Below are 17,400 nucleotides of genomic sequence, written 5' to 3' on the forward strand. Positions count from 1 at the left end.
ACAGCTCTCCAGCCACTGTTGCTTTAAGACTATCCTCAGACGATGTACTGTGTGGGGCTGGCACTGCTCAGGGTCATCATCAGTCCATTTGGTCGGTCTCTCAGAGGAAGTGGGCACCAGCACTGGAAGGTTCCCCAAGGTGTGATGTCAATGCGACACATTCATAATCTTTCACCTTCCTCTCTGCTCTTGCTAGAATAACAGGGAATCCTGGGGCTGGGGGAGGATTTTGGCTTCTGCCTGCTTATACCACATCTGCAGGACTCTCAAAGAAAAGCAACAGGAGCGTGCCCTTTGAGGCTGATGTCTGCAGCTTCAGTGTCTCCACATGTGTGTATAACTGCTGGGAAGATGTGAATAGGGACCACTCATCTCAGAGTTGCTCTTCTGTAGGTGCTAAGGCCTCACTTCCCTCTCCAAAGAGGTATTTAAGGCCAACTCCCAGGTATTAGGGAAGGGTGGGAGGGAGGTGGTGATCTTGACAAATTAGATGCAGGTGAAAAATCACAGGGCTTTGCCTGCCCAAGAATTTCACAGTCCATCAGCCAGCCTGATTTAGAAAAAGTGCCTGTTTTTACTTAGGCTTTTCAGGAAGGATTCGGTCCCTAAAGACTTGCTTCACAGGAACCCTCCCTTTAACAATCAGCTAATTAATGACCTTGTTATCTGTCAGCTTTCTCCTGTGTGCTGCACAGCTTCTGGGGAAGGGATGCAGCCAAAGAATGACAAAGTTTTCCACCCTTCTAACCCCCACCCTATGATGGGCTTTGTGCCATCCCCAATTAAGCTCCAGTGCCTTGCCTTGTGTTATCATAGAAAGCAGGACCAAAGGGCCATGGAGAGTCCCCGTTCCCTCCCTGCCCCTCTATTGCACTGACAGATGTCTGGCCTGGTAACAGCATGGACCTATCTCCAGTGGGGTTTTTTACCGACCGGGGATTAAGTCACTGCAACTTTAAAGCCAAGTGGGGAAAAAAACAATGCTACAGATCGTCACTGGCGTTGACAGGAAGGAGTGTGAATTGGGATGTGCTTTCCTGACCTTCTTCAGTGCTGAGAAACTTCTTTATTTAGATTTGTTCTTCCTAAGAGACTGCCTCTTCCTGTGGCGGAGGAGCACGTATGTAGTAAACACGTGTAGGTGGGAAGCCTGTAGGTAACAGAGAGGACATCCCTGATGGAACCCATGTTTGCTGCAGAGACCTGGTTGTGGGATGCCCCAGAGCCAGTCAGAAGGAAGACAGAAGATGTAAGCCAAAGTGGAGCTGCTTTAGGATTACGGCCATTAATCTCCTTTTAATTTCTGACCTTCGGCCCCATTTCCCTGCAGGACTGTATGTAAACCCTCAGAATTAGGGAAAGAAATCTGCTTAGGATGAATAGCCACTGGAGACGTTCTGTGTGTTTTGCTTCTGCTGGTGGTTCTTGCAGACAGGCTTCCGGGGCCAGTTTTTCTGCCCAGACACTGAGGAACTTTAGGGTGAGAAATGATCAGGTCATTGTTTGCCCGTGGTAGGAGCTGGACATTGATGCAGTCTGTTCTTTTCTTATTCCTGCTTGTATGTGATCTGTAGAAAGGGGAGATGAGTCTAGACTGTATATGGGGTAGCTCTCCTTGCTGATAGGCGTGATGCTTTCGGTGTGGATGCATGAACATTTTGTAGGGTTAACTAGAAAAATCAGCAGAATATTTCAGGTCATTCTTGATGCTACCTTTCACCCGGATATTTGAGATAAAGCCCACTTGAACTCTCTTGGGAGCCCTTCTGTCATCACATCGTGATGAAATGATTGAAGGAGAATGTGTTTTCACATCTCTCTAGTGCCGGTTCCCAGTGACTTCAGAGGTGATCCCATAGGCGTGATGATGCTTTCTGTTATTATAAGCAGTTTCCCACCTGGGGAGGGAAAGCCTAAGTAACTCTGACTCCAGACAGTACAATTCTGCTTCTACTTCATTGGAAATCTACCTCAAATGTGGGTTTCTGGCGAACCTTTTCCATGGTTTCTTACATAGGATGTGTTCGCTGCGTGTGTGCACTAAAGAATATATTTTGAGTATAGTTTTGATTCTTTTATTATGACAGTATATCTCAATGTTGGACTTGCTGTTGTTTCTCCTTTTGTTTCTTGCCTACAATAGCTTTGCTTTCTGTTCATCAAATGGTTCAGCACCCCCAAGAAGAGAAAAGCAAGGAAGTAACAGGGATTCTGAGAAAGAATAATAAATCCTAATGGTGATTATACTGACGTTTATAGGAAAGACTTTACTTGATGTTTACAGCACAGAGAACTGTGCATTTCTGCTCTTTTCTCTGTTGGACAATGAAGAATACAATGGTTAATAAAAACATACCCATGGCTCAGTTATCCTTTTGGCCAAACGGTGGCTGGGTTTTAACACAGCTTTGCTTGTCTTGTGAATGCGTTAGCTGCTTATAGTGTGCAATCGGCTTATGAAAGCTGAGCTGCATTATGCTGACGCAAGGTCTATGCAGCTTGTACTTGCTGGAATTGGTTTGGGCCTCAGAAATCAGTGGACCTGAGAACCATGGGATGTTGAAACTGCCAAAGAACTTTTGGCATTGGGGAACAGAAAAGGCACTACTTTCTTTCTTTTGCTGAAAGCCTTCATTTCATATAGGGTATTGGTCTTCATCTTTCTTGTTTGGAAATCTCCTTGGAAAGGCTGTGTCCCAATCCGTGTCTGCAGTTCTCTTCCATCTTCACCAGTTCCAATCATTTTTCTTGTGATTACTTCTCTGTTTTGTAGCTTATTTCCCCCCTTTTTCATTCTTTCACTTATTTTCAATTTCCTCCTCACCCCTTACTTGTCCTTATCTACTTCCCTTCCTCCATTCACTCGTAGACCTGCCCTCTCACTCGTACCACCGCTGTGCATTTTTCCTCACCACCTCCCTTTCCTCATCATCCCTTTATTTTTGCCTCCTCAAATTCACTTTGTTCCTAAAACCCAAGAGACAATCAAGCTTCTGGGAAGAATTGGAGTGGGAAGAAACTGTAACATGGATTTAAAACAATAGCCATATCAGTAGAGAATGGGAAGCTCTAGGAACCTTTGAAGGAAAGGTTGCCACAGTTCTGCCGCTTTCTTACCAGGCATTTACTCTTGAGTTTAACTTCTCAGTATGTCTGAATAATCTGTCTCCAAAGAAGGATCACAATGTAATCAACCATCTTTGACAGGAAAAACTCACCAAGCAGAAATATTGCCTCTCTACTTGTGAGAGTACTGTGCACCCCTGTGGCATGATATAGGTGAGAAGGTGACTCATTCTGGACAAACAAGTCATCAGTGGGATGAGTTGTGCTTCTGGGAGGCATCTTGTAAAAGCTTTCCTGTGTTAAAAAATCCGTCGGAGTTTTTCCATGGAAATGAAGGGCCATGATTCAACTGTAGGTTCTTCTGGCAGTATTACAGACAGAAGTACTGATGATGCTAGCCAGCCAGCCACAAGCAGATGGCCGAGGTGGATGAGTGTTTTCTTGCTTTTAAGTAGCTCATAAAGTGGAAAACTAGGGTTTAAAAAAAAAAAAAAGTCAGGAAGATCTCCTTCAAAGAAGAACAATTTGTTAGGGATTTTTCTTGTAGATCTTCCTCAAGCTGGCTCTTGGTGGAGGGCTACAAGAGATGCCGTTGTTTTCCATGGATCTCTACCTGTCTTGTGCTCAACAAGTAAAAGGTGTCTGCATACAAAATTCCTGTGTTGATTGCTTCCTATTTTTCAGGGCACAACAGAAAAGTAACTGTGAAACTGAATTCCCCCCCACCTGGTGGATTCCTGGGCTTTATTGCTAAATAATGGAGAGGGTGGAAGGGCTGGTTCCAGGCTAGAGCATTCAAATATATGGGCCCTACAATCTGGATTGCACCTGAGACACCGAGGTGGGAGAAGAGCTAGTGGTTTCTTGTCAGGAGGAAGCGTGTGGGTCCTGCTGGTTGAGTCAGTCCTAGTCCTCGACTTTGGAAGGAGACTGGGGCCGAGTCAGGCTGTGACACTGTTCAGCAGAGCCAGAAATTACATGTAGCAAACATAAGCCTGTTCTGCAGAGGTGTTCTGCAGTCTGCGCTTACTTTGCTTACTGATCCAGCTGCAGCATCTAAACAGCTGGTTGAACAACAGGCTTTAGCTACTGAAGATGGCAGGACTGCCTCTGTTGGCATCTGCAAGTGATAGAACGGACATGCCTGAATTAAAAAATAACTTCATAGTGACTTAATGACTTAATAGTTAGTAGTATCTTAATGACTTAATAGTAACTAGCCTGTTGCAGGTGAGCAAGGGTGGTTATCTTTGCCTGGAGAGAAGTGGGGCTTCCTACCTTCTAACCAGCATAGCTGCGGGCACAACTTGACATGGTGTGGGAGCAGAGTGCACAATAAACTGCCAAAGCTGATCTCTAAAGCTGGCAGGAGAAGGTGATCTGAATGTGCTGGGTTTGGATGGAGAAAAAAGCATCCTGATTGGGGCTTGGATTCTGCTGTGAATCATGTTGTCCATCTTTCTGTCCTCTCTCTGGCAGGTCTATAACCTGACTCAGGAGTTCTTCCAACGAGGTAAACCAGTCAATGCTGAGAGCCAGAATAGCGTGGGCGTCTTTACACGGGACGTAGTGCGCAAACGTGTCAAGGCCGATCCGGATGACACAGAGGCCGTCAAGAGGCTGAAACTAGCCATGATCCAGCAGTACCTTAAGGTGTGTGTGCACATCATTGTTTTGTTTTAACCAAGAACAGACAAATCGTGGACCTCAGACACCTGGCTAAGCCTTGACTATCACTGGGGAATTGCTTTCTATGGTCTCTTGCAGCTGGGGTGGTTTGTGTTTTTATTGACAACTTGTCCTTGTGAGACATGTCCAAAGACAGTGGGCTGCAAGAAATAATGCCTTTACTCTTTTTTCTTTTTTTTTTAACCTTAAACTTCTAGCTGTCTAATTAGAAGGGGCTTTCCTACCTACAATTCCTGTTAAATTTTCTGGTATGACTTAATGTTTTCTTACCACCTGAAGCTAATCTATTGTCAGGTTCTTTTAGTAACATCTTGTCTTTTGCCTTACACCTGGGACCTAGTGATCCTAAGCGTCTTTTACCCACTTCTGCCTCTGTCCGTATCTCAGAGAGCAGAAGAAATGTAACTTTGATGCTAGTAATCTGCTGAGAAAATCCCTAGAAAGCATTTTGAAGGTAAAGCCATAAATCAAAGGTAGATTGTATAAACCCATGTCCTAATCATCTTTCCTCACGGCTTCCATAGTTCTTTTTATCCCTCAACACCTTGGCCTAAATGAGATCTCTGTGGGATGAGGACTTTATTTGTGGAGCACTTGATGCAACATTAAGTGTAGCAGTCATTCCTATTGCACTTATAATGACTTAGTCTTCTGAAATGAGGCAGGGGTGGCAAGCAGCACTCTGTGATGAGGGTAAGTGTGTGGTATTCACTATTTACAGGTGAGAAGCTGAAACAAAGTGAAATAAAGATCCAAAGAGTCTCCTCACAGGGGATCTGTGCTAAAGCTGAGATTTGAACCTGGGTGTCCCAAATGCTGTTTTGATATTTTGGTGTCCTAACACCTAACAAAGCTTGTATCACAGGGCATCTCCACAGCTTCTATGTAAAATCTAGTTATTTATCGTGTTATCCATGTAACATCAGCCATGCAGACAATGTTAGTCATTTGATATAGGCCTGGTTTTCCTGGTGGTTACTTATGTTGTTGCTACAGGTTGCCACAGCCAGAGACTTTTTCTGCAAGTCTCCTAAATCCCTTCTCATGTGTAAATACCTGAGAACAACAAAGCTTCTGATACTTAAGACTATCAGACCAGAGTGGTTGCTGAGAGAGTGGGGATTAACTGGTGTATCAGGCAAAGTATAGTCTTGATAGTTGCCTGTTTTTCTTCCTGGCATTTTTCCTTCTTGGTCGAAATAATTGAATAGCCATCACCATTGTTATCGTCACAATGTGGAGCGTCCTGTTGGAGTGTCCAGGCAGGATGAGCAGCCTGTTGCATGACCCAGGGAGCAGGGTTTGTATTGTGGGCCAGCAGAACTGACCCTGAGTCTGGGGATAGTTGCCCACTCAGCCGTCAGATGGGGTGGAACAACAGCAGTCTGAGAGGACAGGTCTTCTTCAAGACCTAGGTGCTGGCAACCTGGCCCAGCAGATGTGCCTGCTCAGTCTTCATTGGAGTCACTGGGCCATGACGAGGAAGGGGCAGCCACCTGTTTGTCAATACAGTCACGGGAGAAGCTTATGAACTATTTAGTACAACTTTCACTTGTTTGCCTGACATCTTAGCCCAGGACAGAGATTCCTACCCTGCAACAGAATGCTGCACAGGGAGAGCGCCTAGGCTTGCCAGGCTTCCAAACAGGGTCATTAAAGTGTGGAAATGCCTGGAAGATCGGCCAAAGGGTGAGGGAAGGAATTGTAATGTTCCTTTTGTAAAAAATGCTTAAGGAATTACAGAGTGCAAATCCTTGTGACTCTGGTGATTTGAAGGTTTTAAGATCATTGTGTCCCATGCATCAGTATTATCATTAGAAACTTAATCACAAGACAGGCCAAACATCCTGCCTTTGTTCTAGGGACTGTTGGAAGCTACGGCTATACCTAATACTCCTGCAAATGTTAACCAACAGGTCCTGAATCTAAAGCTTTCATAATCACATCAAATGAATCAAACACAAGTGCTTCATGTCTTGGCATTTCCCTTTTCTATCTCCAGTTCCTTCTATGTTGGGTTCTCTCACCTCTGGCACATTGTTGAATTGCTGATTGTTGTCTGTTTGACAGCATGTTGAAAGCTGCAGACAGCAGAAATAGCTGCCAGAAGTTTTTCATGGGTCCTCATGGAAACATTTGTTAACGTTGCGAAGAGCATCTGATTAACATAGCTCCTGCTTCTGTTGTAGGAGCACCAAGCAGCCAGTGCCTGACCAGTGAAGTGGGTTTTAAATGATAGAAAAGTCAGAACTGTGACCCAGAATCATGCAGAAGCAAAGACATCAACTCTGAACTCTGGATGATGCAACCATGGCCGATGCAACCAAAGCTGATGCCACTTGTTACTATGACAAAATGTTTTCTCTGGTTGGAAGGCAGGCTAAGGACTGATTTTGTCAGAACTATGGCCAAACACTTCTTACTAGCAAAAATAACGTGGTTTAAGAGTGGGACTCAGGACTCCAGCTTGCGCAGCTTCTTTGTGCCCTTGCAATGCTGTGCTGTGCCAAAATGAGTTCCTCTGTGGCAATGTTGCTTTTGTGTTTCTTTTCCTTAGGTAGAGAGTTGCGAGAGCAGCTCCCACAGCATGGATGAAGTCTCGCTCAGTGAATTTGGGGAATGGACCGAAATCCCTGGGGCTCATCACATCATTCCTTGCGGTTTCATTAAAATCGTGGAGATTCTGGCCCGCTCCATTCCTGAGTCTGTCATTCAGCTCCGCAAGCCAGTCAAGTGCATCCACTGGAACCAGTCAGTCAGCAAGGAGATTGAAAGGGTGGCTGACCACAACAGTGACCTCCCCGAGGAGGACAAGGGCTCTGATGTCTTTGTAGAGTGTGAGGACTGTGAGTTCATCCCAGCAGACCATGTCATTGTGACTGTGTCCCTGGGAGTCTTGAAGAAACGCCACGAGAGCCTGTTTCATCCCCGCTTGCCCGAGGAGAAGGTGATGGCCATTGAGAAACTAGGCATCAATACGACTGACAAGATTTTCCTGGAGTTTGAAGAGCCTTTCTGGAGCTCCGAATGCAACAGCATCCAGTTTGTCTGGGAAGATGAGGCAGAGAGTGAGAGCTTGACTTATCCTGAGGAGCTGTGGTACAAGAAGATTTGCAGCTTTGATGTGCTGTACCCACCAGAGAGGTATGGCCATGTCCTGAGTGGCTGGATCTGTGGAGAAGAGGCTTTGATTATGGAGAAGTGTGATGATGAAACTGTGGCAGAAACCTGCACTGAAATGCTACGTAAATTTACAGGTCAGCTATGCTCTGGTTTCTTTGAGTAGGGAAGAGAGAGAGAGTGGGGCTGGGGTGTTGAATAACCGCTAGGAAGGAAATGCACTAAAGTAATTTTTAGTTTGGCATGTTATGTCCCTTTGAATGGGCTGTGCATGTCCTGCCAGCATACCTCCTGCTTGGGTGTGCCTGAAAGCTATTTATACAGAGGGGCTGATAAACAGCTCAGGAAGTGGTGGGCAGAAGTGCTTGAGGATTTCACATCCTCTGCTTTAGTTAATCACAAATAACTCTTCAGCAGCTGGAGCTGTCAGACTCGGTACTCCTGAGGGCTGATCTCAGCTGTGGAAAGCAGCATAGCTCTTTTAGAGCCAGTGGAGTTGAACCTGTTTAGATCAGCTGAGGTGATGTGATTGAATCACATCCCTGAGTTCCATTCAATATGAAGCAATGAGAATTGACCCAAATTTTGAACCTTGAGAGTTCCCATTTCCTGCCACCTCACTTAAACCTTCCTAGACTTCACAGATTTCACATTTACTGAGCACACATCACATTAAAGGCAGCAGTTGGAGCAAGACCAGATCTGAGGTGTATTATACTGAGAAAATCCAAGGTGAAATCACTAGAAGTAGTAATACTTGAACATGCTGGGCCTTGGTTTGCCTGCAGTCACTTCTCTCGTGGTTGCACACCTTCCCAAGTAAAGGGCTTTTTGTATCTGTGGAGGTCTTTGAGATCCTCTAATGGAAGATACTGTACAAGTGCAAGTGTAAGATAGTAACACTGAAAGAAATAGTGGTTGACTCATTGGCAGTCCTGAAATAAGGATTTTGAATTTATACATAATTATAAGAGCAGCATCCCCCAAGATTAGATGTATTTTATGCAATTCTAGAGATGGGTCCCGTGATTAAGCTATTTCTATCTGCCTGTTAGATTATGTTAGCCAAATCTCAGCACCTGGTGGGTTTCCAGCATTACCTCTTGTCCATGGACCTCCAATTAAAGGAAGAAATTTGCCTTCCCAAGTATAGCTTTCCCCTGTACTTACAGACCATTTGCTCCCAACAACATGGAGATCTAGAGAAAGGGTCCTGGAAGCTGAGGACTACCTGTATAACTGGCAACTGCCAAAAGAGGTTTTCCATTTTACTACTCTTTTCAGATATCATAGGGTAGACACTGGTCTCAGAAACCCTAATGCAGCAACCAAAACTGAATCCTTGTTTCAGCTTGTTCGATGTTGCATTTATGTTGGGTGATGAAGCTGTGGCTCCCCTGCAGCCTGCGGAGACATGGGATGAATGAGTGAATGCTGGACTCGGGGCAGCTTCTGCCTCATGAGCTGTTTTCAGTGGTGTTGGGTATCCCTATGTTATGTCACAACGTAAGCACATGCCTTCTTTCCTCCTGACCTCAGCAGGCCGGCTGCTGCTCTATACTGGTGTAGCAGAAGGCTTTTCTCTTTAAGGCCAAGTTGTTCCACTGCTGACATCTCACACAGCGTATAAACAATGTTGGTTGTTGGCAAAGCTGCTTGTTTAAGACCGCTTCCCCCATGCCCCCACCCCCCCAAACACTTAGATTCATCAGTAGGAATTTGGCTCTTCGGGTCTTTGTTAGTTTGGCAGATGGGAGTATACTCTCCCACTTCTTTCTTGGGGTCCTTCACTGTTGTTGTTGTTGTTTGCATGTGTTGGATGTGCCTCTCTCCCTCCAAGGATGGAAATATGTTGGCCCTGGGTCGTCGGTATGTGCTGCAGTTGCTGTTCCAGCTGATACTGCACCTGGTCACTGTCCATCAGACTCTTCAGCAGTGTGAGCTGTCTCAGCCTTCTGCTAATCCTGGAGAATTTTAGACTGAGTTTACCAGGGCCTTGCCCTGCAATGAGCATTTTGTGCATAAGCTGAGAGGTGGACTCTCAGCTGCTCGAAACTGCGAGAAGAAAACCTGTTCTTGGAGCACCCATTACACAATGTGACCTGTTACGCTTTCTGCCCCAGAAACTTGTTTGTAGAAAACCTTTTCACAGATCTTTCAGTATGGCCTTGCTAAGGTACCTGGATTTATTCTGTTACCCTTGCTCCTGGTCTCCCTGGCAGATTCACAGGAGCAGCAATAATCTGGGCCAGGTGCCAGGCAGGCTGAAATAACAGAACCGTGCTCAGCTCTCAGTGCACCTACTGTCTCTTCTGCTATTTTTTTCATTGGGAGTGTGAGAGTGGGTTAGACCAGCCAGGGGGTGGTTGCGAGGGGGCAAAGCAGCCTTCTGTGATCTAACTGTAGTCATTTCTGAAAATGACTGGACTCCTCTGGTCCAATTAGCACCACCAAAGCCAGCTTTTAAAGCATTTCCACACAAGTTCGTGTAAGTCAGCTAACTAAGCTGGGTAATCAGTCTTCCTAGGTTCTTACTAAGCTCAGTGGAAAGACTCTTCTGTAAGACAGTTCAGATCTCCCACACCTCACTTGGTGCTCTGTGACATCTTCTTCAGAAGCTTTTCTCTACTGACTGTAGAAAGTGCCTTATATTCAGTAATCAAAGTAGGTAGCGTGAGCCTTTTAATGTTCGCTTTGCCTTTTGTAGCTTTCATGTTCTGGGTAGAAAGTCCCCCAAGTTCTTATTTATTGTTCTTCTATGAAAGAAATAAGGCAATACCAGGTGGGTTCCCATCTTTAGCTGTGTTTTCCCAGCCCGTTGCTCATGGAGGCCTTTGCCTTGGTTCCAAGGGTGATAGACAGCCCTATGTTAAATCCTTTCTTTTAGACTCACACTAAGAATTTCTCTCAAGAGGTGACCTTGAATTTCACATCCATAGGTTAGTGTTGTGGATTATCTGGCTTTGCTGTGAAAAGCTCTAAGGATTGTTCTAACCTAAGAACCGTTGACAATTACTGCTTTTCACAACTGGATGGCTGAAACGTGGTGTCCTCTAAATCTGATTAAATGGGCTGCCTTCAAATGATTAGAAGTCTTGCTCTCCTTTCTTTATTGGCTAAGCTCTGATTGTTGGAAGCCAGAAGGCAGCAACTGCAGGCCTGTTCCCTTCTGGAGGACTCGCTGATTGTCAAGCTGTGTCTGGAGATGCCCTGAGTGGGGTGTGTGTGTCCCATCCTCCAGCTGTTTCTCTAGATCTCTCTCAGGTTCTGCATCATATAAACCAGCCCTATTTGGACGGCTGGGTACCCTAATGTCTCTCTGGTGGCTGTAGATACTAATGTAGGGGTAGTACCACAGATCTCCATTGGCCTTCATGGGATCTTAAATACCCAGCTCTCATGTAGGCAACTAATTTTGTGTGTCTTAATTGAGGTCTGTGAGTTGATTTTATGGTAATCCTGTGTCTCATAATCAGCCCCACAACCAATAGATCTATGTATCCACACCTCCCAGTAGCTTGACAAAGACAGGGTTGTGTGAGGCATATGGAGTTATCTTCCATAGTGCAAGAGTTACCTTCAGAAGTGGAAATCTGTGGCATAAGGATATGTCCCCTCCTATTTTAGTGAAGGCTAAGATCCTTTTTTAGCCATTTTATCTTTCTTCGGACAATAGAAAACTTAGAAATTTCCACATCTGTATTAATTGTTACTTTTATCTTTAGGCAAAGGCACGTATTTATCCTTCTATTTAAGAGCAGATTGAGAAAGTCCAATTGAATATGTTCCTTGAACGAGTGTGGCCTTCCCAGTTTTCTTGTTTTCTGCCTTGCAAATAGTAGTTCAGGATCTGAGCTTGTGTTGTGTTCCCGTCTGACTTTCAACCAGGCTCCTTCTCTGTGTGCAGCAGACATGAAGGTCTCCTGATTTTTGTCTTAGAAACAGCTCCTCACATTAAAAGGTGCGTAAGTGCAGAAGCGCAGGAGCACAGTAGTTGCACGGTGGACACTCGGATCATGCTAACATGGTCCGATGTGCTGGAGAACCTTAAAGGAGCTCATGAGAGCTGGTATGTCTGCACTGCCACACAGCACGGTGCTGGGGAAGGAGGCTGGCTTTGGTTCTGGGGACTGTACAGCTGTGTTTCATTGTACCCAGGCTCTTTAGCCCTGTTCCACACTGACAGCTGGCTCCTGCATCTCTGCGTGAAGCTCTGCCATCTGCCCAGGGCCACACCGTTCATGTTGCTGTGCTGCACTTTCCCTTGTGATGAAGCTGCTGTGTGAAGAATAATTCCCCGATGGGAAGGCTGCTGTTTACCTGCTTGTATACACAGTACAAGGTCATCCGTGGGAAACACTGGAGAGGGACAAAGCTGTTGCTTTTACCAGTCTGAGCAATTGCTCTATTAAATATTGCTGAATGTATACAATTGTTGATTGGCTTGATGACTCCACAAACCTTTTCATTTACGAATTTCAGTCTTTTAGCCCATCTCTGGCCTTATCTGTAGGCTGACAAGCCCTCATCTCATTGCTTGTAACACTGTGTTCCTAATGTTAATCATCTTTTTATCAGCATCTTATCTGTTGACTCCTGTACTGAAAAATCTTCTGGGCACCTTAACAGTGGAACATGAGAACATGCACCAGCTACAGAAGAGGCACCACCAGCCCACTGCAGAGACTCCTTTTATTTGAAAATACATTGTGTGAACATTTTTGTATAGTGCAGTGTGATGGATGACTGCTTTGGTCGTGTCCGGTGGTGTGTTGTCCAATGGCTTTCATGATGTGTTCTCTTGGGCTTTCCCACAGCCCTTAAAAATAAAACGTGATAACTTACTTCCTTGACGCGTCCAAGAGCTCCCTGTTCTCGGACTCCCTTGGGCTTTTCACTTCCATCCCAAGCATTCCCGCTTTGAAGATTCTTAGAGGAGCATATTTTAGAGGCTTTGTTAAGCTAAGTTGTTACCCCTGAAATAACATTTGTTTGTAGGATGTGTTTTGTTTGTAGGGTATATTTATTTGCTAGTCTGTGCCATATTTTGATGTGGGGGTTAGTGGTTAGAAGGTGTTGGGAGTGTACTCTGGCAAGCCATCCAGGTGCCTTTGCTCGGTTTCAACCTTGTATTTCATAGTTCTGGTGGACACACGATACTGCTAAAAGCAGCAGCTGAACCAGGGAAGTAACCTGCTCCTGATTTTAAGGAATTGATGGCACAACTAAATAACTGTTTAGCAGAACTAAATAATGTAGTGCCTAACTAGTCTTCACAGTTGAATGTCTCCCTCTCTAAGCCGTGACGAAGAAGGTGGGGGAATTTGGATTGTCTTTGTTGCATGCTAAACATGCTGGTGTTACAGAGTCAGGGTCTGAAGCAGGCACAGGAGCAGCGCAAGGTGCAAATAGGTCTCAATGCTCTGACTCGTGCTGACAGTCTCTTAGAATCATAGGATCATTTGGTTGGAAAAGACCTTTAAGGTCGAAAAGAAATGTTAACCCTGCACTGCCAAGGCCACCGCTAAACCATGTCCCTAAGCACCACAGCTACACGTCTTTTAAATACCTCTAGGGAGGGTGACTCCTCCACCTCCCTGGGCAGCCTGTTCTAGTGCTTGACATCCCTTTTGGTGAAGACGCAGACTCAATCCGACTGGCTGAACCTTGCCTGGATATGTGACGTTGCCTCTAGGGTGGGTCTCAGCTTTCCTGCAGAGGGGATTTTTCTTCACTGCAATTCTCCCGTTTCCCCCATTCCTCTCCTGCCAAGTGAGATGTGATCACAGGACGGCAACAAAATCTCAGTCAGTGACACTGAGGTGGTCCCGAACCAGCCTAGCGAGAGGGTTCAACCTGAGGCTCTTGTGCCACCAGCTGGTAGGCTGCCTTGGCTACAGTCTGGATCCCAGGTACTCCAGTACTTTCTGGGGTGGGGACAGTGACTGCTGATGGCCGTATTACAGGTGCACTCAGGTGCCATTCACCATTGCGTCCTACATCCTCTTAGCAGGGGAAATCCTACAGCAATCTAGAAATCCTATTTCCAGTGTTAAAAGCCTAGTTCCCATGCCATGTGCACCCCACAAAACGGAAATGGGTCTGTGGGATTTTAGGTTCATTTTCGAGGCAACTGGGTAGCAGTTGGAGTGAATAATACAGGTTTTGAGACATTTCTGACAGCCTTTCCTATGCTCCTGCATATTGAGAATTTGCCTTTTGACATCCCTATCTCTGTTCCTCTTTGGAGGCGCACCTGTCTCACAAGGCTACCTAAACACCCAATTTAGTCGGGGCACCCAATTCAATACCTGAAGTTAGGTGAGATCAGTCATATCGTTGGTCACTGCCAGGCTCCCCGTGGCAAATGAGACCAGGAGATGCTCTGTGTTTTCAACCAGACTGCCCAGGGTTCCCTGAAGCTCCTTAGGTTTTTAGTAACATAAACATTTTGAGATATTTCCTAAAGTGGAAGACTGCAGCTGAGATTAAAAGGGATTCTATTGCTGTTATATAGATACTTAGAACTCAGTAATACAAAAGAGGTCTGGTTTGGGGCCTCTTCCCTATAGCCTGCAGGCTTGGCTGGGATGCATTTTCAGTAAGTCAGGCTGAATACATGCCACCCCATGCCTTGCACAGGCATTGCTATGTTTTCTCTTGGACATGGTCTTACTTTTTGTCTTGCTTTCCATCCAGGGAATCCAAACATTCCGAAACCTCGCCGGATCCTGCGGTCCTCCTGGGGCAGCAATCCCAATTTCCGTGGATCCTACTCTTACACCCAAGTTGGGTCTAGTGGGGCTGACGTGGAGAAACTCGCTAAACCACTGCCTTACACGGAAAGCTCCAAAACTACTGTAAGTATGGCTCAAATCAGTTCTGTGGTAGTAAGACTGACATGGTGCTGGGTAGCAGGTTTCCTGAGAGGGAGGTGGAAGTAAAAACCAGCAAATGTGTTTTCCAGGGTTTTTTTACGTACCCGTCTGGACATAAAATGAGGTATTTTACCTCTTTAATGTTTAGTGTTAGCTTCTAATTGTTTTAATGTAATTTTTTAAAATTTTAATCTACCTCTTTAACGTTTAACCTCTTGAATGCTTTAATATTTTAAGATCTCAGGGCCACATCTCTTTCTGAAATTATCAAGAGCTGATTTTCCACGTGGTTTTAGGAAATGTGATCTCTGCATTTAATGACCATTAGCATTATTGGCCAGTTAAAAACTCCTTAGGAAAGCATGTGTTACTCTGTTTTAAAGCGTAGTCTGAATATGTAGTATTAAATGCGTGACCCTACTAATGTCTAGGTCTGAATGTGTCAGAGGTGCATATTAGGAAATCTTTCTAAGTTGGCAGTAGAGGGTAAGGGAGGCCCAGTCCTTGCCTGGGGGACTCATGCATTGGCAGGGAACAATGAATTTGCTTGTCAGACACTGCCTTTGCTTTCTGAATATAGCAAGGAGAGCAGGAGCACACATGGAGATAGTTACCACAGCTCAACTGATGAGCCATAATGTATTAAGCTAAACTCACCCCATCGTTCAAGGTTATGTGTCTAAATCCAGAGACAATGGCTGATGAATATGCAGCCTCCAAGCAGCTGCCTAGTTCATTTCCTCCACCCAGAGCCTGACTGCACCATGTAGTTCTATTCAGCACAGAAATCTATTTAAAAAGATAGGAGAAGCTTTAGGAATCTTTCTCTATTGTTCTGGAGAAGAGAGGTACCTGAAATTCATGCCTCAGAACTGAGCTGGCAGCAATTTAGCAAGCACCTAACTATGTAAGAGATAAGACACTGTGTCTCACCCTGTGGGTTTTGAGACACGACTGGTTTTCCTTCTTAAATTGCTGTCCAGAAAAAACCCATATCCTTAAAGCCTAAAAGTCTCATGTATAATTTAGGAGAGCAAAGGGAGGAGCTGGTAGAGAATTAAGGAGCTCTGTGACTCGTGTAGATTTGTTGGAGGCTATTGGAGCTAGCATCTGGCTCTGCGATGGTGCCTCAACCCTGCAAACAGCTCCATGCAGGCATAGCAACGACTTTGGCAGACGTGCTGTGCCTGTCCTTGTAGTGCATCACACTGGGATTTCGAGAACCAGCACTCTGAAGACACTGGTGTCAGCTCACGGAGGTGTGGGAGGGCACAGAAAGTATTGTCTCCCTTTAGCCTCGCATCTGCTTTCCAGTAAGTGCTGCTGAGCTTTTCTGCTTTTCTTATCCTCTCCAGCCGATGCAGGTGATGTTTTCAGGGGAGGCCACTCACAGGAAGTATTATTCCACTACCCACGGTGCTGTGCTTTCTGGGCAGAGAGAGGCCGCTCACCTCATTGAGATGTACCAGGACCTCCTGCAGTGCCAGAGCTGAAAGACCCCCGTGTCTGCGAACACAACCAACTACCAAATCCTTGTACAGGTGTGTGGAGGAGTTCTTTTTTAATTTCAGTTCACAGTAGAACAGCCTTTACCTTTTTCTATTAAAAAAAAAAAAGCCCTAACTGTTTAAAAAGTTAGTCATCAATAGCTTCATTTCTGTGTGCTGTATTGTTAACAGGAAAGAGTGCTCCTTTTGTCTGGTAAACTGTTTCTTTGTCATTTTAATTCTAATTTCACTTTTGGTGCCTATCATATTTTTTTCCTCTTTCTGTATTGTAAGTGCCTTCGATACTAAAATAAATGTTGTAATAAAAAGACTGGGTGCTTTGGTACTTCCTGGATACTCAGTAACTTGCAACTCTTTTATTCAGTGTTATAAAAATAGGACTTTTCTCCCTTTCTACAAAATCTGGAGTAGGAGGATCTTGAGATAGATCAGGATATTCAGTGTACTGATTGATCTTAACTGTTTGTTAAAAGTATTGCACCTTAGAGGCACAGCCATTTGCCTTGCCCAGATTAGCACAGAAATCACTCTGCATCACTACATATTTAACTCTGTATGTCACCTGTCTGTCAGCTTGTGTGGGTCTTTGTACTTCAGGAAATCTGCTTATAATTTCACAGGGGAATTTGTCTTCCCTCTGGGTTCACTCAGCCAGTCCATGGGAAGTTATCAAAGGAATCACAGTGCTGGAAAGCAGAGAGACAGCCAGCTTTGGAGACATTTGGTCTGGAATGGTATCTTGGTTTTGAAGATAAACCAGTCATTCCCACTTCTCAAAAATTGATTTGATTCACAACGTAGTTTTCATGTCTGCAAATTAGGTTTCTCTCTAAGGAAACTAAACTGGGAGCACTTCTGCAGGAGCTGACTGGGTATGGTGCAGCCTGCAAAGGGAACATCAAAGTCTCATCTGTCACTTCTCCTTCAAAATGGAAGGAGCATTCGTGCCTCTGCACCAAACTAAAGTGCAAAGTGAAACCTCCAAATTCCCTTGCTAATGCCAATGCAGTTGGAGTGCACTCTACAGCTATAATTGGGACAGCCAGTCCAAGCGGAAAACACATGCAGAGTTATGTGGGAGTGTGGGCAAGAAGGAAAATGATGAGAAGCAGCATTCTTGATCTACCTCTGTGATGAAA

The 17,400-nt window shown here is 45.0% G+C and overlaps 1 protein-coding gene across 3 annotated transcripts in view; it reads left to right on the forward strand.

The window, feature by feature from the left end:
* The window catches only part of SMOX (spermine oxidase), a 56,385-nt gene extending 39,799 nt beyond the window's left edge, over positions 1-16,586 (forward strand). For all 3 annotated transcript variants that reach the window (XM_055795955.1, XM_055795954.1, XM_005230650.4), the window contains 4 exons: positions 4,546-4,719; positions 7,313-8,012; positions 14,575-14,735; positions 16,109-16,586. In XM_055795955.1, the coding sequence (XP_055651930.1) occupies positions 4,546-4,719; positions 7,313-8,012; positions 14,575-14,735; positions 16,109-16,246 (1,173 nt within the window). In that variant the 3' untranslated portion in view covers positions 16,247-16,586. The remainder of the gene's footprint in view (positions 1-4,545; positions 4,720-7,312; positions 8,013-14,574; positions 14,736-16,108) is intronic.
* Positions 16,587-17,400: the final 814 nt, after the last annotated feature.

This window comes from Falco peregrinus, chromosome 2, assembly GCF_023634155.1.
Source record: "Falco peregrinus isolate bFalPer1 chromosome 2, bFalPer1.pri, whole genome shotgun sequence".
Taxonomy (NCBI): Eukaryota; Metazoa; Chordata; class Aves; order Falconiformes; family Falconidae; genus Falco; species Falco peregrinus.